This window comes from Camelina sativa, chromosome 5 (genome assembly GCF_030686135.1).
Source record: "Camelina sativa cultivar CO46 ecotype springtype chromosome 5, ASM3068613v1".
In the NCBI taxonomy this organism is placed as follows: domain Eukaryota; kingdom Viridiplantae; phylum Streptophyta; class Magnoliopsida; order Brassicales; family Brassicaceae; genus Camelina; species Camelina sativa.
This window is the reverse complement of record NC_141884.1, coordinates 6,318,212-6,339,778: the sequence shown is the minus strand read 5'-3', so window position 1 is coordinate 6,339,778 and position 21,567 is coordinate 6,318,212. Positions and strand designations below refer to the sequence as shown.

The 21,567-nt window shown below is 33.6% G+C and overlaps 4 protein-coding genes and 1 pseudogene across 7 annotated transcripts; 1 reads left to right on the top strand and 4 right to left on the bottom strand.

Annotated features, from left to right (window-relative positions):
• The first annotated feature begins 4,180 nt into the window (after positions 1–4,180).
• Positions 4,181–4,876, top strand: LOC147943310 (uncharacterized). The gene has a single exon (XM_087512206.1). The coding sequence runs from the start codon at positions 4,181–4,183 to the stop codon at positions 4,874–4,876; it is 696 nt and encodes a 231-aa protein (XP_087368332.1).
• A 6,183-nt stretch (positions 4,877–11,059) lies between these two features.
• Positions 11,060–12,776, bottom strand: LOC104785848 (pentatricopeptide repeat-containing protein At2g36730 pseudogene; annotated as a pseudogene). Its single transcript, XR_015558257.1, has one exon. The product of XR_015558257.1 is annotated as a pentatricopeptide repeat-containing protein At2g36730 pseudogene (transcript).
• A 38-nt stretch (positions 12,777–12,814) lies between these two features.
• LOC104785846 (SWR1 complex subunit 2) lies at positions 12,815–15,801 on the bottom strand. Of its 3 annotated transcripts, none has more exons than XM_010511136.2 (13): positions 15,698–15,801; positions 15,455–15,531; positions 15,287–15,356; positions 15,088–15,159; positions 14,938–14,981; positions 14,566–14,839; positions 14,409–14,484; positions 14,217–14,336; positions 14,059–14,127; positions 13,904–13,946; positions 13,620–13,685; positions 13,217–13,441; positions 12,815–13,139 (listed from the first exon to the last, which is right to left on the bottom strand). In XM_010511136.2, the coding sequence occupies exons 2-12, from the start codon at positions 15,520–15,522 to the stop codon at positions 13,246–13,248; spliced, it is 1,098 nt and encodes a 365-aa protein (XP_010509438.1). In that variant the 5' UTR covers positions 15,523–15,531; positions 15,698–15,801; the 3' UTR covers positions 12,815–13,139; positions 13,217–13,245. The 3 variants fall into 3 exon arrangements, with proteins under 3 accessions (XP_010509438.1, XP_010509436.1, XP_019101285.1); XM_010511134.2 differs by having other exon boundaries at positions 15,455–15,545; positions 15,698–15,783; XM_019245740.2 differs by having other exon boundaries at positions 15,613–15,755.
• Positions 15,802–16,275: 474 nt separating this feature from the next.
• On the bottom strand, positions 16,276–18,211 carry LOC104785847 (UDP-glycosyltransferase 73C1). The gene has a single exon (XM_010511137.3). The coding sequence runs from the start codon at positions 18,053–18,055 to the stop codon at positions 16,433–16,435; it is 1,623 nt and encodes a 540-aa protein (XP_010509439.3). The 5' UTR covers positions 18,056–18,211; the 3' UTR covers positions 16,276–16,432.
• An 892-nt stretch (positions 18,212–19,103) lies between these two features.
• LOC104785845 (UDP-glycosyltransferase 73C1) lies at positions 19,104–20,859 on the bottom strand. Its single transcript, XM_087513206.1, has one exon. The coding sequence runs from the start codon at positions 20,730–20,732 to the stop codon at positions 19,257–19,259; it is 1,476 nt and encodes a 491-aa protein (XP_087369332.1). The 5' UTR covers positions 20,733–20,859; the 3' UTR covers positions 19,104–19,256.
• Between the last annotated feature and the right edge of the window lie 708 nt (positions 20,860–21,567).

Below are 21,567 nucleotides of genomic sequence, written 5' to 3'. Positions count from 1 at the left end.
ATAACCTTGCGTCCAACCTCCTCCACCTCCCTCTCTTAGGGAGATAACCTTGTGTCCAATCTTCTCCACCATAGAGACAACCTCGGCTCTGCCCTCCTCCTGTGTGGAGAGAAAATGTTCACGTCTTTTTGCTATCTCAAAATGGCTTGCTCCGACAACCATTGAAAGTAAAAACCTTTTTCTAACGTCACAATATGTTTTGATAGTAACTACTGTTAAATTTCCAAATGTATTCGTGGAAATGCCTTTGACACACCATGATGTAGTCTGTCTCTGTAACGCCTAAACCGCCACCTTGCTTAGTGAGCCCATGTCCACTCTCAGTCCATGGTCCACCTTCTTAAGTGGGCCCTACATCTATTCTCGGCATTTGGACCCACCCATATTTGATGGCAAGTTTGTTATGTTTGGGAGGTTTTAAAAACTTGTTTACCGACCCTACAAATCAACAAATGATATTTTCTTGTGTTTTGTCCTCACTCGCATAGTTCCGACAATCACTTCCAGGAAGGTCACCCATCATGAAGTTCTCTGAGGACCCTTGACCAGAAAAATAAGTGCATTTTGGTGACATATGTGGTCATATCAATTCTTATAAACTTTTACGCAAACCAGGGTATCAGAGTCATTGAGATCCTATGGATCTATCAACAACGATTTATGTTTTTTCAATCTATCTATCTATGTTTGTTGTAAGCTTGTGTTTGATTAACTTATTTTATCCATCCATTAGATTGATGAGCTTCTACTCGTTATCTCCATTTGGGATTGAGTGAAAATAATGGTAACAATTATGTTTGAAGAAAAAAAGAAGGGTTTATGACCAACCAATCAAGGTTGAGAAATTAGAAGAAAATTAATTTGGCATAATTAAAGAAACAATAAAAAATTATAAGCATGGTAATATATCTCAAATAATTCAATTATGAAAATATAAATTAAATTTTTTTCCTAAAAAAATATAAATTAAATAAAATAATCTAAAAATACTAAAATAATTTTTAAAAATACAGTATTAGGAAAAGAATATGCATATATTAATCTTTTTTTAGGTCACCATATTATTCTTACCTATTCCCAACTGGAAAAGGAGAAAGTAGGAGAAAATTTGGTTTAAAAACATAAGAAAAATTTACCTTTCCATTTTAAAAAAAATTTCCCAATTAAACAAAATTGAAAGCAATGTTTTTGAACAAATTATTTAAATATAAGATGATCTATGTTTTATAGAAGTGAGTATTTACAAAATTTAGAATTAATAATTAACTGTATATTTTCTTTAATCCCTTTTTCTATATTTTTTCCTAGAATTAATAACTTAAATATTAAAAATAAGTAAATAATATCATAATTTCGAATTTTATAATTATTTAAAAAAAAATTATTTTTTATAAATTCTGTAAGTTTTGATAATTATCTTTTTATATTATTAATATTTTTTAAAACAAAATATTTTATTTTTGTTGTAATCAAATTTCTTTTATTAAATATTAATTTTTACACATGTCAAAATCTGAGATTGATAACTTGACACATGTCAAAATCTTGTTAATGGCTAACTTTCAAACCCAACTTTATATAATAAGATACTATTGTAAATATAAATATATTACCTTTATATATATCCCCCAAACAAAATTATAAAATCAAAGCTAAAAAAAAACTAATGTTAAAAATGTTAAAAAAATGACACCTATCAAAATATCACAAACCCTTTTGTGTTTTAAAAGTGAATGCTATAGTAATAAGATATATAATACTAGGAGCTCAAAAAACATCTTATATTTTTCATATAGTGGAGAATAGGTAGATAATGAGCCTGTTCTTTTGCTAAACGCTGCGGCAACGATAGATAAAGAAGAAAAATAGTGTCGCCGGAAAGAAGAATACACAGAGATAAGAGAGAAGTGTCATAGATGATGAACGCCGATGACAATTGATATGTCGCTGTTATTTTTAGCGATCGATGTGATGCTGTCGCGACTCAACGGATGCCATCGGCGACTCATCTAGATCTGTAATTTTCAAACCCACGGTGTCATTTAACATTACTGCTACTCCGCTTGACACGTCGTTTCAATCTGTCGCTACCGCAGCCGCAGCGTTTAGCAAAAGAACATGGCCAATATCACTCAATACAAAAAAAATATAAAGTGTTTTTCTCCTGGTTTAACACCCAAGTATTTTGGTATAATATGGAGCTCACACCTCATTTAAAAGTTTTAATTTATAAAAAAAAAATCTACATGAAAAGTCCATACAAAGGAATTCTATATTGTTTTTCATAGATATATAGAAACACAAAATAAATATAATATAAAAATTGTATTGCTATAACATAAAATAATTGCGTTTGTTTATTACAGTTTCGTCGGTCCATTTTGATCATTCGTTGACAAATTTTGTTGTTTGCTTTTTATATATTTGGTTTTTCCGGAATTTTTTTTTTCAGAATTATTTTATATATTTTTGTAAATGGACGTAGTTATATATATCACACAAATTGTTTTTGGATATGCTCACAATTTTAAATAAATGAAAATGATAAAATCTAAAGGTAAATACAAACACCTATCAAATATTGAGAGTGCAAAATATGACAAACTGAACCTAATATATATGTCTAAAGCATTTTTCCTACGAAAAACTCTAATAACATCATACATTTTTATCCGATTTTCCATGCTTGAAAAGGTAGATAATATTTTTATTTAATACAAATCTTCAAGGGAAATCCAAACAAAGGAATTCTATCTTATTTTTCTTAGATATATAGAAACACAATATAATTATATTGCATTCCTATAATATAAGATATATTTCCACCAAAATATACAAAATATTAATTGGAAGTCAAATACTTTATTATGGACTCATTCAGTGAACAACATAAAAGAAAGAAAAAAAAAACAAATAGATACAAGGAAGATGGGTAAGAATTTGAGCATGATGCTGATGATGGTGTTGATAGTAGCGGCGATTGTGGTCGGAGGTGAAGCAAAATCGGAGATGGAATGCTGTAACTTGTGTCTTCCCCATTGTCAATTTTCATCACCAGTAGCAGAATGTTCTGAATGTCATAGAAAGTGTACCAAATCGGGGATGAAATGCTGTAACTTGTGTCTTCCCCATTGTCAATTTTCATCATCAGTAGCAGAATGTTCTGAATGTCAAAGAAAGTGTACCCAGTCTCCACCGGCTGCTACGAAGACAGATGTCCTTAAGAACCAGCACCTCAGCAGAAACTTTGGTCTAGCCAACTAATTTCTAACATATATGATATGGTGATTGTATGATTGTATTAATGGACATTTAGTCCAACTGTTATTGCTTCAACTACTTCTACATTATGTCTGTAATAATAAGATGAGATAATGTATTCTTGTTTTCAGTCTCATGCTCATAATAAATTAATGGTGAAAAATTAATTAAAATATAGGAACATTATAAACATAACTTATTATTGTGGAATTTAAATTATTTTGGTAGAATAAATATATATATATATATATATATAATATATATAATCTCATCATGTCTCTTACAATATTTTCAACTTGGTGTGGTAACAGAGTAGCTAGCGATCATAAGAACTAGTGCACTAAAATCCCAATTGAAGAAGCTATTAAAGACATATTCAAATTAAAAACTCATCATCGATCCATAAACTGTAGGGTAGTAATCATCAAGTTTATAACCACAAACACAGATGAAAAGAGAGTGGGAGACAAGAGGGTGAACGATACAAACCAGAGAAGAAGTGAAACTATGAAACAACACAATTTGATTAGAACTCTCAAAGGGAAGACGATACACACATCTTGTTCTTCAATCTCACGTCGAGGAAATGCCAAAGGATCCGATGTTCCAACTTCCTCAGGTTCTTCAGAGAAGAGAAGAGAAGAGCCAACACCACCGTCATGTTTTGGTTGTGTGGAGAGGGTTTTATAAATGATGCTTTTATGCTTTCTTTATAGACTCACACATATACGTATACAACTATACACTTATGTCCCTTGTACGCTAGCATAATTTTCTGATATTCGACTTTTTTCTATGAATTATATATCATGTGATAGTATTTTACTCCTCTAGCTCTCCATTTGGAAGAAAAAAAGAAAAGAAATCCCAAGGATATGTGATTACTGGTTCTGGTAAAGAATGCTATGAAACCTTGCGAATGAATCAAGAAACCTATAGAAGGTTATGTGATACTCTCAAGAATGATTATAATCTTAAAGAGTCACGTGAATGCACAATGGAAGAGGCTGTGGCAATGTTCTTAGAAACACTTGGGCATGATGAAGTGCAGCGGCAAATTGCTAAAAACTTTCAAAGCAGCCAAGAGACGGTGAACAGAAAATTTATGAAAGTGTTAGATTCCGTACTCCTTCTGTCAAAGGATATTTTAAAGCCTCAACCAGAAGAGTTTCAACAGATTAATACTCGGCTATTAGCAGATAGAAGATGTTGGCCTTTCTTCAGTGGTTGCATTGGAGCTCTTGATGACACGCATGTGCCGGTACGAATTAGAAGTGATCAAAAAGAGAGGTATTGGAATGTAAGAAAGCAGTTCCCCTCGATGAATGTTCTTGCTATTTGCAACTTTGATATGAAGTTCACATATGTGTATGTTGTCACACCTGGAAGAGCACATGATACCAAAGTTCTTACGTATTGTGCACAAGAAGACAGGTTCTTTCCGAAACCTCCTCAAGGAAAATATTTTGTTGTTGATTCTGGATATCCAAATAGGAAGGGTTATTTAGCACCATATCGAAAAACAAGATATCATCCACATAAATGGGGTGAAGGACCACCTAATTCTGCAAGCGAGAGATGTTTAACAAACGACATTCATCTTTGCGTTCAGTGATTGAACGTACTTTTTGGTGTGTGGAAGGCAAAGTGACGAATACTTAAAAATGAGGCGCGGTATATTCTTCAAACACAGTGCAAAATTGTTGTAGCAACCATGACTCTTCATAATTTTATACGTTCATCAAGCATTATTGATGATGATTTTGAAGAGTACGAAAGGATGGAAGAACAAACATTGAATCCTTTTAATTCAGATGACGTAACCGAAAACGAAAACACACGTTATGAACCTACAAGAGATGCATATATGAATGGGATCCAAAACTAGGGGTGGGCATTTCGGTTTAAGTTTGGATTTGGTTTGGGTTTGGTTCGGTTTGATTAATTCGGTTTTCATAAAACTCTAACCATACTCAACCAAAGTTAGTTCGGTTTGGTTTATGTTTGGGTTGGTTTATGTTCGGTTTGGTTTGGTTCGGTTTGACTTTAATTTGGTTTGATTTTATTCGGTTTAAAAATCAATTAATGTAACAAAACAAAATTCATTGTCCTTTGATAATAATATGTATAAAGTAAACAACAAATTGTAAGTTGAATAATTCATAAAATCCACAAAATTTTACCTAAAAATAATAATAATATTATTATTAAATGTTTAATAATTAGAATAAAATAAAAATGAAACAAACCAAACAACATAAAAAGATAGAAAAGTCTAATTTTTTATAAGAACTTTTGAGTTATTTACAATTTTATTCTTTAAAACCTAGGGTTAAAGTTTTAGAAATAATTAAATTCATAAAGAATATAAGATTATGATTACATATTATACAAAATTATGAATATTATTAATTAAATTAGTTAATAAAAAGCACATTGGGTTATCGGTTCGGTTTGGGTTTAAACCGAACCAAACCGAACTGTTTGGGTTGAGAAAAAACTTAACCAAATGGTTTGAAGTAGAATTGGGTTGGTTTGGGTCGGTTTGAGTTCGGTTGGGTCGGTTTGGTTCAGATCGGTTCGGTTAAAATGCCCAGCCCTATCCAAAACAATATTGCAGAAAGTATCTGGGCTGCTCGACATTAGTTATTAATAACTTTGAGATTAGGTTTTATATGTTTTTATGCTTACAAACTATTTTTCGTATGATTTGTTTCATTTATTTTAATATTCATAAGTTATTATTTCATTTGATATTATGGTTATAAGATGTTTTAATTTGTTTTTCGAAATAAGTATTTTAAATTCTTTCATTAGCAACAAAATCTATATTTGTATGTTTAAAATGTCTAATTTTGTAATTTTATGTCTAAATACTAACAGCTAATCACATATCATTGTTAATATACAACTAGATTCGGACCCGCACATACGTGCGGGGTTGATTTTAAAAACTAAATTTACTAACACATTTATAATTTATTACGTACATGCGGATTATGTTTGTAAACATATTTTTAATAAATGTTATTAACATTCATAATCCAAACTTTTTTGTATCAGTTTAGTATTTGATTTATTTTTAATTCGATTTAGACAAAGAAATGATCAAATTTGTTTTTGTTATCAGTAAAAACAATTATATTAAAAAATAGTAACAGAAAGATGGTATGTCTAATTTAGGACATAAAATCCATCATGTCCTGTATATGTCTCATAACTATGGTTGATTTTTTTTTTTTATCTATTATAGAACATAGTTTAATGTTTTTTCTTTTTCTTTTGAATATTTTTTTGACATTTTTGTGTTAGATAAATTGAAAAATATGTTACATAATATATTGAAAGCATTAATTTATTTTAATTCTAACATGATCCTGGATATTGATTTTTGAAAATTTTTAATCTCATCTTATTCCTCCTTCTATCCCGTTTCCGTCCCATTATTCTTTTCTCATTTCCTCAAAATCATGTTCCTACATATTTAGCACACAAACACGTAATAGTTTGATTCAAAACAAAATAAAGTATTTGATGAAGAAAAATAATTTCTTTGAAACATTCAGTTAATAGATCACACATACATGCCGTGTCAGTTAACATTCTTTTATCTCTTGTTTTGTACATGCTTATGCTAGATAAGCTGAAGAAAAAAAAAACATATTTAAAATACTGTTGTTTTACTTTAGTTGTAACATGTTTTTGGATCCGCACATTTATGCATTGATAAAATGATAAGTTATAAGTAGTTTCAAATGTATGTATATCTTAATTCAGTATCCAAGATTTAAACATACTGTATATATGTAATACATATGTTTGAAATCATAATATAAAATCATAAATATTGTTTACGAATATCTCACAATATATAACCAAATTATATTTTTATACATATATTGTATTATTAATTGCTCGATTTTAATAGATACCGATTTAAATTATTTCTATAAACATTTAGATGATTTTGTATATTAGGTAACATCATAATTTCTTGTTTCCGGATATATCTCAAAATATAAAATCAAATTAAATAAGTTTACATATATACAATTTCGAAATTAATTGCCCAAATTAAACATATACATAAATATCAAAATTATTGTTTCCTTAAATTGTTTACGCAAAACTACTTACCTTTTTTGAATTTTATTGCAGATGCTTGTCTCGATTCTGTTTGGATACGAGAATATGAAAACAGCTCTGAACAGTTAATACATGTTCCGAACAGAATTAATCCAGGGCATATAGGATCCGTGCATTTTTATTATCAAATTTACTTTAATGTCCCTCTTGTATTGTATGCTTTTTAATTTATTCAGAGTCATTTTATGTCATATATTTCAGGATTCATTTTGCCTTGTAAATAATGCCTTGTCATACATTATTTTATCTCTTGTTTTGTACATGCTTATGCTAGATAAGCTGAAGAAAAAAAAACATATTTAAAATACTGTTGTTTTACTTTAGTTGTAACATGTTTTCGGATCCGCACATTTATGCATTGATAAAATGATAAGTTATAAGTAGTTTCAAACGTATGTATATCTTAATTCAGTATCCAAGATTTAAATATACTGTATATATGTAATACATATGTTTGAAATCATAATATAAAATCATAAATATTGTTTACAGATATCTCACAATATATAATCAAATTATATTTTTATACATATATACAATTTTGTATTTAATTGCTCGATTTTAATAGATACCGATTTAAATTATTTCTATAAACATTTAGATGATTTTGTATATTAGGTAACATCATAATTTCTTGTTTCCGGATATATCTCAAAATATAAAATCAAATTAAATAAGTTTACATATATACAATTTCGAAATTAATTGCCCAAATTAAACATATACATAAATATCAAAATTATTGTTTCCTTAAATTGTTTACGCAAAACTACTTACCTTTTTTGAATTTTATTGCAGATGCTTGTTTCGATTCTGTTTGGATACGGGAGTATGAAAAACAGCTCTAAATAGTTAATACATGATCCGAACAGAATTAATCCAGAGCATATAGGATCCGTGCATTTTTATTATCAAATTTACTTTAATGTCTCTTTTGTATTGTATGCTTTTTAATTTATTCAGAGTCATTTTATGTCATATATTTCAGGATTCATTTTGCCTTGTAAATAATGCTTCCCTTTTAATAGTATAGATAGCATACAGCTTATGCAGCATACTGTTCGTGCTGCATAATCTTAATGCTCCAATAACAGTTGTTCCAATCAAGACCTAGGTGAAATAATGTATTCTTCTTTTCAATCTCATGCTCATAATAAATGGTGAAAAACTAATTAAAATATAAGAACATTATAAACATAACTTATTATTGTGGAATTTGAATTATTTTGGTAGAATCAATATATATATATATATATATATATATATATAATCTCATCATGTCTCTTACAATATTTTCAACTTGGTGTGGTAACAGAGTAGCTAGCGATCATAAGAACTAGTGCACTAAAATCCCAATTGAAGAAGCTATTAAAGACATATTCAAATTAAAAACTCATCATCGATCCATAAACTGTAGGGTAGTAATCATCAAGTTTATAACCACAAACACAGATGAAAAGAGAGTGGGAGACAAGAGGGTGAACGATACAAACCAGAGAAGAAGTGAAACTATGAAACAACACAATTTGATTAGAACTCTCAAAGGGAAGACGATACACACATCTTGTTCTTCAATCTCACGTCGAGGAAATGCCAAAGGATCCGATGTTGCCCTATCTACATATATATAAAAAGAGAACCCACTGGTTAAAACCGCGGGTTCAACTTCCTCAGGTTCTTCAGAGAAGAGCCAACACCACCGTCATGTTTTGGTTGTGTGGAGAGGGTTTTATAAATGATGCTTTTATGCTTTCTTTATAGACTCACACATATACGTATACAACTATACACTTATGTCCCTTGTACGCTAGCATAATTTTCTGATATTCGACTTTTTTCTATGAATTATATATCATGTGATAGTATTTTACTCCTCTAACTCTCCATTTGGAAGAAATGAAAAAAAAAAAGAAAAGAAGAACTGATGTGTTGAAAAATTGGTGATTTGGGAATCTTCCAAGGGATATGCTATATTGCCCATTAGCTACCCTTTTCACTTCAGCTCCAATCGCACTCCATGGATTATCATATCATATTGACATAAATCATTTTATGTTACTTTTCTTGCTTACTTTATGATGAAAACAATTTCATTGATTTATCTTTAATGATGAAAATAACATTAATAAACACCCACGAAATTAAACAAAAAATAATACCTATGACATTTATAGCTCCTAAGATGGATCATACGTATGCGATGACTTGACGTACGTACTTTTCCACTCGTAAATGCGTTGAAAACTTCAAGTAACTACACTTTCCGCATGCAATATGTATATTTTCTTACACATACCTAATTAAGATACACATAATTGCATAAGTTATTTAACGTGAGAGGATTCAACGTACCAACTACTTTGGTAATGATCAATCTATATTGTTAATTTGTTATGCTAGATTCACGTACGTTAGTAAGCTTTCAATGGATGTGTCTATGTGATATTGTTTGTTACTTTCTCCGAAGAAGAAGTGCATGTAAAGCGAAACTTCAACGTTATATCGTTTTTTTTCGATGTATGATTTTCATAATATTCAAGCATTTTTTTTATAAAAAATGAATCGTTATAAAAAGAAGCAAATCAATGAAATTAAGTCGAACAATACTTGGGTTCACCCCTAGGGGTGAATCTCTCTATTCACCCCCTAACAAAATAAGGCAATAAAATCTGTACATATTATTATAAAATAAAAAAATTTAAACCGCACTTTAATAAACCCAAACCGACATATATAAAATCTAAACTCTAACCATCTCATTTGTGAACCCAAACCGATATATAATTTCGTTCTACTTATAAAATCTAAACCCTAATCATCTCATTTGTGAACCCAAACCGACATATAATTTCGTTTTAATTGTGAAATCTAAACCCTAACATCTCATTTGTGAACCCAAACCGACATATTATTTTGTTCTACTTGTAAAATCTAAATCCTAATTATCTTATTTGTGAACCCAAACCGACATATAATTTCGTTCTAATTGTAAAATCTAAACCCTAACCACCTCATTTGTAAACCCAAACCGACATATAATTTCGTTTTAATTGTAAAATCTAAACCCTAACCACTTCATTTGTAAACCCAAACCGACATAATTTTATTCTAAGTTTAAAAATCTAAACCAAGCCAATATTTAACTTTCCTTAATTAAAAGTATACAGAATTTGTTTCCTTAATTTGGTTTGCTTTTTAATTTAATTTAAATTTAATTTTAAAATAAAATATTAGATGGAAGATTCTTCGATTAAGTCGGAGCCAACGCTAAAGACACAACTTTTGGTTTCAAGACTTTTTAAGTAATGTGAAATAATGATAAAGATTTCACTTTTTATATTTGTGAAACCTTGTTGAGAATCTTCCATTGGATATGCCATTTTGCCATTGGCTACGTTTTTCTTCGTTGTTGCTCCATTCGCACATCCATTTATATTTTCCAAATTTGAATTTACACTTTCCATGTATTTCAATTACACTTGCCTATATCAAAAATTATACTTTACACTACTATCTGAAAATAAAAGAGTATATATATATTCTGATTGGTTTCAAGTTTTTATTAAATTTATAAGAAAAACTTGGTGTTATTGATTATAAATTTTGTAAAAGATTATATTTGATTAATATTTTTTTCTAAAATACACAAAAATTTGACATAATGACATATGGTTAAATATTACATTAAAAACCCAAAATAATAGTTTTTTTCTAGAGTCATTCACTATAGAAAATCTTAAGTGTAAACAAGAAGAGAGGTTAAGAGATTCAGATCACACTAGACAACAAATGATTGTCATATGTCAAGTGATGAAACTTGAACAAATCTAACAACTCATAGATAGAAACATACTCAGAACGAGGATCATATCCAGAGAAAAATCTATGAACTGAACCTTCTAGCTCTAGACAACTCTCTCCTGCGATTTTCTTCATCTTAGTTTCCTTCATTACCTTCCTAACTTCAGCTGCTTCATCCCACATCCCCGCTTCCGCAAACCTATTCGCCACAATCACCAAATTCCCACTTCTCTTTGGCTCTAACTCAATCAATCTCTTCTTTACTTTCTCTCCAATTCCATTATCATCATCATCATGATGGATAGTACACGCAGATAGTAGTGTTCTCCAAACAACCGCATCAGGCTCAAAAGGCATTTTCTTTATAAAGTCATACGCCTCGTTTAGTCTACCTGCACGTCCTAATACATCAACCATTGCACCATAATGAATCATCATTGGTTTGATCTCTTGTGTTTCTTCCATTTCGTGGAAGTATCTGTACCCGTCCTCCACCATTCCCGTGTGGCTACACGCGCATAAAACACCGAGAAATGTCACGTAGTTTGGTCTCACAGACGATTCTTTCATCATCTTCGAGAAAAGTTGAAGTGCTTCTCCTGCAAAACCATATTGTGCTAATCCTACAATCATAGCACTCCAAGTCCAAACATTTTTATCAGCCATTCTTTCGAAAACTAACCTAGCATACTCTAATCCACCAGACTTTGCATACATGTCAACAAGTGCAGTACCAAGTCTACAGTTTAACTCTAACTCTCGTACCATCACCTGTGAATGTATCAATTTCCCCAAGCTCAAGTTACCAACACACGCAGAGAGCAAAACCACCATCGTCGTCTCATCCGGACAAAACCGCAAACCAATCATCTCTAGAAAACACTCAATCGCTGAATTGAACTTACCATTCTCAACGAGAGCAGTCATGATCGAGTTCCAAGAAACAAAATTTCTCTCAGTCATTTCGTCGAACACCTTCCTGGCACTAGAAGTTTTCTTACAAGTACCATAGAGGTGAATAAGATTGTTCCCAACATAGACATCAGAATCAAACCCATGTTTAAAAACCTCGACTTGGATCTGTCTCCCTGCAGTGAGACCTAAAAACGAAGCACAAGCCTTGAGAAGAAAAGGAAAAGTGAGCTTATTAGGTTTGATCATTCGTCTCTTCATCTCAGAGTAAACCCAAATCGATTCTACAGGAGAATCACTCGATGAATAGCCTCTGCTGAGCATATTCCAAGTGGAAGGTGTTGAATCTGAAGAGTGTAGCAGAAGGGTTCGTGCAAAAGTAAGGTCCTTGGCGTGAGATAGTGAAGATACACGTACAAGCTCGCTGATGATAAAGCTATCATTTTGGAGAGCGGAGACATGGACTTGGCCATGGATCTGTAAAAGATGTTTGATTGAGGAACAAAGCTTGAGTAAGATAAGGCATTGGTGTTTCTTGGATTTGAAGCTCGACATTGGATATTCAAATTATGCCATTGGAGCTCTGAATCTGAGTAAACGCATAAAGTTTCAATTTTTTCAAATCAGTGAACTATTTATAGCTTTGGAGAGGTTTGGTTTAACAGAACCGAAGTAAAATTTAAAATTCATTCGGTTCGGTTAAATGTGAAATTGATATTACCTGAACCAAAAAATATAATCTTTCATGTCACAAGTTAAGTAGAGAGAGTTACATGAATTTACAAGGTCAAGAAAATATATAAAATTACACTTTTTTTCCTCTCTGATTCGGTGATGGTGTCGTAGGTTCTGGTTGGGAGGATCACTCTTTCTGATTAGAGTGCTGTTTCAATTTCAAGCTCTAATCATGAGAACTTCCTCCATTAATGTTCTAATCTCTGAGAACCAAAACCATTTGATGATTTTATACACAAGACTGGTTGTGGGAAGTTCCAATCATGTGATGTGAGCTGTAAGTTCTACAGAACATGATTACGACTGTAAGTGGCATGATCATGTTTCAAGGAAACAAAGGCTTTTGTTTTAATATACTTACCAAAGCAGAGCAGGGAGAGGTGGTTATTATTATTCTGAATCTTCTTCACTTTCTTCTTCAGACTCGAACCTAAGGAAACGAGCTGAGTTTCTGAGGGTAAATGATTTGTTTAGCCTCGGAATCTTTGTTCTCTTTTGTTTTCTTGTAAAACCTTTCGCCACAAGTGTATAAAACAAATCTCCCATCTCCATTTTCTTTCTCAAACCATCGTGTTCGTCCATGAACCTTCAAGAAAACCAAAAACATAACATGTGTTGAATATATCAGATTCTAAAACTAAAGTCAAATGGCAATGTAAAAGCGTGTTTCCCTGACAACGTTCATTTGTTTTGATCCATTAGGAGGAAATAACGAAGGAATAATTCTATAGATGAAATCAAAGATGCAGAAATTTTTAAATTACCTTTCACGTATTGCTTTGAAGGCGTCTTTAGTTGCATAAGGAAGACCAGTTTTTGGATCGCGGTACCTGTATCATCACCAATACACAACAGTTAAAAACTAGTTTAGAATTGCAGAGAAAAGACAATCAGGTTGCTTGTGTAGAACATCATTTTTTCAATAGGTGTGTATAACAAAAACAAACTGATAACTTCTTTTTAGTAGACCTACAAAGGTTCTACTTGCGTTTACTCCACGGGATCTTGTTCTTCTAATGACAAAATAGATGAATAGAAAAACTCTTACTTGGCAGGTAATCCCGTAATCACACATAAAGCTTTTTCTGGATCTGGAAAAGAGAAAACAAACCAATATACAGACAGAGATCAGTATAGAACTATAGTTCAATATGAACACATTTATGTTCATCTCTAAACACAACTTAGAACAAAATTACTTACAGGGAACAAACTTCGTTGACAACTCTGAATTGAACGACGCACCATTACTGAATTCTAAATAGTTGCATCCTGCATGTAAAGTTAGAAGTTTAAACATTTACAGATCTTAGCCTGGAAATATCCGTTTAGATTGAATACTATTTTGCTGGAGAGCTTACCATCTTTTGAAATATACCGACTCTGAGGACCCTTGTAGACTGCTTTATGCACAATCGCTTTCTTTTTCACTTCTTCTTCCCTTGCCAAGACACGTTCTAAATTCCTCAAATTCATGATTTCTGCAAAAAAACTGACGTTAGCAATTTGAGTTTCTGACAGGAAAAAACGGATGCAGCATCATAAATCCAAACCTGTTTGAGCAGCTTCCAGAAGCATTTCTTCTTGCGTCATCCGTTTTTCCTCCCCTACTTTTTTCCTTTGTATTGGCTGAACAAACACAAGAACGAAGTCAACATGGCAAGACTAAAACAAAGGGAGATAGCTAATGAGGATGAGTTCTGTGGAAACCTTTGTTGTCGCCTGTATAGCAGCACGCAACGCATCTCTTTCTGCTTGCCGCACAACTACTGAAGTCCGGGTAGATTTCCTAATGACCTTCTCACTTTCCATATCTTCTTGTGCTTCATTCTCTTCCTTTTCGTCTTGTTCCTTGTTTCCCATTCCTTCACCTGGCTTCTCATCTGCAGGAGTATCTTCTAGTTTTGAAATTACCTTCGTCTTCTTCTTCTTTTTCTTTGATGCAGGTTTCCCAGGGTAAATCAGCCGCTTCTTTGGCTGATCCCTGCAACAATGTGTACAATTGTAACAAAACTAAAACAAATTCACATCATAGTCATCAATCACATAATGAGCTACTGAAAATGCCAAAACGAGACAAACCTCTCTACTTTTTCATTTTCTGCTACTGCTTCTGGCTCGGGCTCCTATTCCCAAACAAAAGCAAATAAAAGAAGCTTAATAAAAATGGAACTAGAGCAACAGCTTGGTGAAGAATAAGAACTGAATATACAAGCAGTATATAAAAACTACATCGTCATTGAAGTCGCTATCAAATTCATCAGCAACTTCACCTTCTGCTTCATATTCATCATCATGTTCCTCCTGCATATAGCAAAGATAAAAGAGAGATATATAAAAATTGACAACATACATACAAAAATACATCTGCAATAGTATTGGATTGTTCCATTATGTATTATAACATCTATCAATTTATAACAAAACAAACCTCTTTAAGAGCTTCTTGATTCCAAAACTGTTCATCTTCTTCTACTTCGTCATCAAGCAACTTGGTCATCCTTGCAAACAAGAAAAGTAATGAGACTAAAAAGATTCCAAAAACACAAACACACACATTAATCAAGTAAGAAGGTTTTAGCTCGAAGTTGTTTCTTACCGTTTACCCCGAGTTGCTCGGGTTGTACGGTCCAAGAACACCACTGGCTCCTCTTTATCGATTTCCATTGATAACCTCTGCAAGTTCACTCCTTTTAACCAAACAACATTAGGGTTTTTACGAAAATTTCGATAATATCAAAATCTAAAGGAACAAACCCCAAAATTTGAGTGAGAACACAGTGATCTAAGAAGAGCCCACGAAGGCAAGATTGAGAAGTGAATTGTCTGATAAAAATATCACCTTGGGGAGAATTAGGTTGGAGGAGTTTATTTCGACGAGCACGTCCTCGCCGGCGACCACCGTACTGATTCTTTTCACCCTTTTGATTCACTTTTCCACGTGGCAGTGGTTCGTAAACAGTTATTGAACTTGAGATATTATTATTGGGCCTTTATGTAAAAATAATTTTTAAAGCCCATTATATATTTTTAACTAGGATAATTTTACGTAAGTGAAAAAAGTGAACACTTTGTTGTCATTTGTCTCTTTCGTAATATCATCATCTTTAAGATAAAAACATCCTCAACAGTTGTCATGATCGAGGGGGAGAGAGTTTTTGATAAGTCTTCAACTCTTAAGGAGCCGCAAGAAGCAAGCAATATTGATGAAGTTGAGATATATCCTCCTCATACAGGACCACTTGAGCAGGTTTCTACACTCTTCTACAACTAAAACGAATTTTTTAAATTTTGTTTTTCTTCTACTTTCATTCTACATAACATTTTTTTTTTAGCGTCGTTTAAATTGAGTTACATAATTTTAATAGAAGACGATTACTTAATAATCTTAGTATGATATTATTTCTAGATTCGTAGAAGTATAGGTAATTTTAAATAATTTTATATGAATTTTTCTTCAACAAAGATGTAATCAGGGAACCAACGTACAATAGTTTTCATTTTTGGATGAAACAAAAATCAAAAAACCAACGTACGTTCATTTTCTTTTTTTGGGTAAAACCAAGAAACGTTACAATCAGTTCTTGGATTGTACTGCCCGTTGCATTATGTCTTGTAGCAATAATGTAATGTTGGAATGAGAAGAGCCTCCTTCCTCCACGGCCCTGTGAGCTAATTCTCCAAGCTCTTTGACTCTTTTTCTTCTCTCCTTAGCATCATTACTATCACCCATTAACTCTTCCACTTCCTTCTTTACCCCTTCTTTATCCACCAACACTCCTATTTTCTCTTCTTCTCCCCATCTCATGACCTCTTCAACCCCGGCACTTACACCTACTTTTAGCACCTGCACAACCAGTTTCTGGTTGCAGAACTGATCTCCAAACAATGGCCATGTGAGCAATGGAACTCCCGAGGTGATTCCTTCGAAAGTTGAGTTCCATCCACAGTGTGTCAAGAATCCTCCAACGGCAGGATGTGAAAGGATAAGCATTTGAGGTGACCATCCTCTTATGAGAAGGCCTCTTTCTTTGGTTCTTTCTTTAAAACCGCTCTCTGTGATCCAGTCAACTAACTCGTTATATCTCTCCCAACCTCTTATGACCCAAATGAATGGTCTTTGGGATTCCTCCAGGCCTAACCCTATCTCTTTGAGCTGAGACAGAGGAAGATTGCATATACTTCCAAGGCAAACATATAGAACCGAACCTTCTTCTTTAGAATCAAGCCATTTAATACACTCTTCTTGATCAATGTCCGCCTTGTTTCCCCTCTCAGCTTTGTCTTCTCCTACCTTGTTGCACAAGGAAACCGGTCCGATGCTCCATACCTTACTCGCTTTAACTTTCTTGTAGTCTCTAACATAAGCTGGCTCAAGCTCTTCAAAGGTGTTAACAATCACACCATACGAAGTGTTATCCGCTTCTGTTATTCCGTCAAGAAACTCTTTCCAATCTCCAGGAGCTAAGATAGTTGGAAGCTGAGATTTTGTTAACTCAACTTTGTCAGGGAAATTTGGAATGGAGAAGTACTCCTTTTCAGACTCTAACGCTTCCAAGAGCTCGTGGTTTTGGTGCATAATATGCATACAAAGAAGATTGAAGCAACACATGCCATGAAAGATGATTTTTGGTATGCCAAGGCTCTTGGCAACTCTGTTTGTATATGGCAAACACATGTCGGCAATTATGCAGCTTGGCCTAGGTTGAATCTCTTTCAAGAGCTTCTCGACCGGTTCCCCCAGCATATTAGTTGCTTGAAAGAAGGTTAATGACACCCCCAACGAATCGAGCAAGTCCAAATTCTCATGTCCTTCCGATGAACCCGATTCTTGAGATGGAAACTTTATCTGCACAAGATTGATGGGCAAGCCAGACTGGATGGCCCGGCTGAGAACGTTCTTGTACCGGGCCGCGTTGTGAGGCGTCGTGACAATGGTTGTAGTCACCCCTCGGTGAGCCAAGAGCCTTGCAATATCGACCATGGGGATCATGTGACCTTGGGCCATAAAAGGGAAGAGAACAAAGTGAAGAGAAGGAAATTGGTGGCTAGTTTCGGATGCCATGAGGAACTCTCTTAAGTTCTTTTTGTTTTTGTTTTGCTTTGATTCTGATTTTGTGTGTTTCTTCTCTGTGCTATAAATAGCCATGAAAACAAACCCATAATTAAAATGTGTGATGCAAGAAAGAACAAAAAGCATATTGGCTTATTCGTTACAGTTACAGAAGACCGAGTGGTTCACAATACTGAGTAACATATGAAATTTTATCCTTTCGGGAGCTCAAGTGTTCTTTCGTATTCATACTTTCATATAAGCCCAAAAAAGTAAGAGAAAATATCTTTGAGAACTACGTCGAAATTATAGTGAAGATTTCACAGCCGCAGAAAAAAAAAAATAATATTACGTGAAATAATTTAAGGCAAACTCGAAGGGTCCTTCTTTTTATAACATTTGGACAACAAACCTCAAAGCATCAAAAAGGCCCCATCATAACCTAAAGTAGCAAAAAAAAAACCAAAATTTAAGTGAGAACACAGTGATCTAAGAAGTGCCCACGAAGGCAAGAGTGAGAAGTGAATTATTTGATGAGCTTAATAATCTCACCTTGGGGAGAATTAGGTTGGAGGAGTTTATTTCGACGAGCACGTCCTCGCCGGCGACCACCGCACTGATCCTTTTCACCCTTTCGATTCACTTTTCCACGTGGCAGTAACGAGTTATTAAACTTGAGAGGTGATTGGGAAGTCAGATAATTTTAAAGCCCATATTATATTTGTAACTAGAAAAATTACAATATAAGTGAAAAGTGAACATAAAAGGGTCTGACCAAACATGTAACATTTTTGTTGTCACTTGTCATATATTACAAGTCTCTTTATCTTTTAGTTTTGCATTACGATATAAACATCATGAACAGTTGTCATGATCGATGGGAAAGAGTTGTTGTTACGTCTTCAACAAGACTACAAGAGTGAACAAACAAAAGTGTTGATATGTCTAAACTCTTGAGGAGCCGCTAGAAGCAAAGTTGCGATCCTCCTCATGCAGGACCACTTCAGAAGGTTTCTACACTCTTCTACAACTAAAAATAATATTAGAACTTGTGTTTTTCTTCTACTTCATTGTACATAAGCTTTTTTTTTTTTTTTGTCTTTTGTCTTTTTAATTGGGACGTTATATACTTACATATTAATAGACGTCGGTTACTTAATCTTAACTATGTACTACTTATTTGAAGAACAGGCTGTGAGTAACTGAGTATCATCATATTATAATTAGATTTGAGAGTATAGAAAATTTAAATACTAAAAAATTACAAATTTTTCTTCAACAAGAACTGACGTTACAATCATTTTCTTTTTTTGGATATAACCAAGAAACGTTACAATCAGTTCTTGGATTATGCCTGCAGTTGCATTATGTCTTGAAGCAATAATGTGATGCTGGAATGAGAAGAGCCTCCTTCCTCCACCGCCTTGTGAGCTAATTCTCCAAGCTCTTTGACTCTTTTTCTTCTCTCCATTGCATCATTACTATCACCCATTAGTTCTTCCACTGCCTTCTTCACTCCTTCTTTATCCACCAATACTCCTATTTTCTCCTCCTCTCCCCATCTCATGGTATCTTCAACCCCGGCTCTCACACCGGCATTTAGTACCTGCACCGTCAGCTTCTCGTTGCAGAACTGGTCTCCAAACAGTGGCCAAGTGAGCAATGGAACACCTGAAGTGATTCCTTCAAGAGTCGAGTTCCATCCACAATGTGTCAAGAAGGCTCCAACAGCAGGGTGTGAAAGGATAAGCATTTGAGATGACCATCCTCTTATGAGAAGGCCTCTCTCTTTGGTTCTTTCTTTAAAACCGCTCTCTGAGATCCAGTCAACTAACTCGTTATACTTCTCCCAACCTCTTATGACCCAAATGAATGGTCTTTGGGATTCATCAAGGCCTAACCCGATCTCTTTGAGCTGAGACAGAGGAAGATTGCATATACTTCCAAGGCAAACATATAGCACAGACCCTTCTTCTTTAGAATCAAGCCATTTAATACACTCTTCTTGATCAATGGCCGCCTTGTTTCCCCTCTCAGCTTTGTCTTCTCCTACCTTGTTGCACAAGGAAACCGGTCCGATGCTCCATACCTTACCCGCTTTAACTTTCTTGTAGTCTCTAACATAAGCTGGCTCCAGATCTTCAAACGTGTTAACAATCACACCATACGAAGTGTTATCCGCTTCTGTCATTCCGTCAAGAAACTCTTTCCAATCTCCAGCAGGTAAGAGCATTGGAAGCTGACCTTTTGTGAACTCAGCTCTGTCAGGGAAATTTGGAACGGAGAAGTACTCCTTTTCAGACTCTATATTTTCCAAGAGCTCGTGGTTTTGGTGCATAATATGCATACAAAGAAGATTAAAGCAGCACATGCCATGAAAGATGATTTTTGGTATACCAAGGTTCTTGGCAACTTTGTTTGTATAAGGCAAACACATGTCGGCGATTATGCAGCTTGGCCTAGGTTGAATCTCTTTCAAGAGCTTCTCGACCGGTTCCCCGAGCCTATTAATTGCTTGGAAGAAGTTTAATGACGCCCCCAACGAATCGAGCAAGTCCAAATTCTCATGTCCTTCCGATGAACCCGATTCTTGAGATGGAAACTTTATCTGCACAAGATTGATGGGCAAGCCGGACTGGATGGCCCGGCTGAGAACGTTCTTGAACCGGGCTGCGTTGTGAGGCGTCGTGACAATGGTTATAGTCACCCCTCGCTGAGCCAAGAGCCTAGCAATATCGACCATGGGGATCATGTGACCTTGGGCCATAAAAGGGAAGAGAACAAAGTGAAGAGAAGGAAACTGGTGGGTAGTTTCGGATGCCATGATACTCTCTTAATTATGTTCTTTTTGGTTTTTGTTTTGCTTTGATTCTGATTTTGTGTGTGTGTGTGTGTGTGTGTGTGTGTTTCTCTGTGCAATACATATATATTTATATTCATCGACTCATGAAAAGGATAAATAGCCTTGGAAGTTAAAGAGATAATTAAAATGTGATGTAAGAAAGAACAAAAAGCAAATTTGGCTTATTCGTTACAGTTACAGAACACAAGTGGTTCACAATACTAAGTAAATATATCGTGTCGGGCATTCAAGTGTTCTTTCGCATTCATAATTTTCAAATATTTGAGAAAATATATTTTATAACTACGTCGAAATTATTGTGAAGATTTCACAGCCGCAAAAAAAAACAAATATATCAAATATTGGATGAAAGAATTTAGAAGAAAAACAAAGTCGAACTCTCAAAGCAGCCAAAAGGCCCCATCATAACCTTGATGAATATGTCTTCAAAATAAAAATAAATCAAAGTGTTTGATTTATAGTATTTGTTTTCTTACTCCAGATTTAATGATTGATCTTTATAGGATATTATTATATTAGAATCCGGTAAATACATTTTTCTTATGTCAAAATATTTTGATTGTTGAAACTTCAGATTGGTAACAGAACAAATCCAACGGATTAATTCAGGATTTAGTAGTGAATGTTAGTAGATTTGAAAATCATCTTAGGATTTGAAATTTTATGTGATTGATTGATTCTTAAAATCACACAAGTGGAATTAGAAAAGTCAAACAAAATGGATTTGAAAATCACAAAAAGTGGAATTAAAAATTAAATTACTATTGAACGTATGGATATTTTCCTCTATAATCTC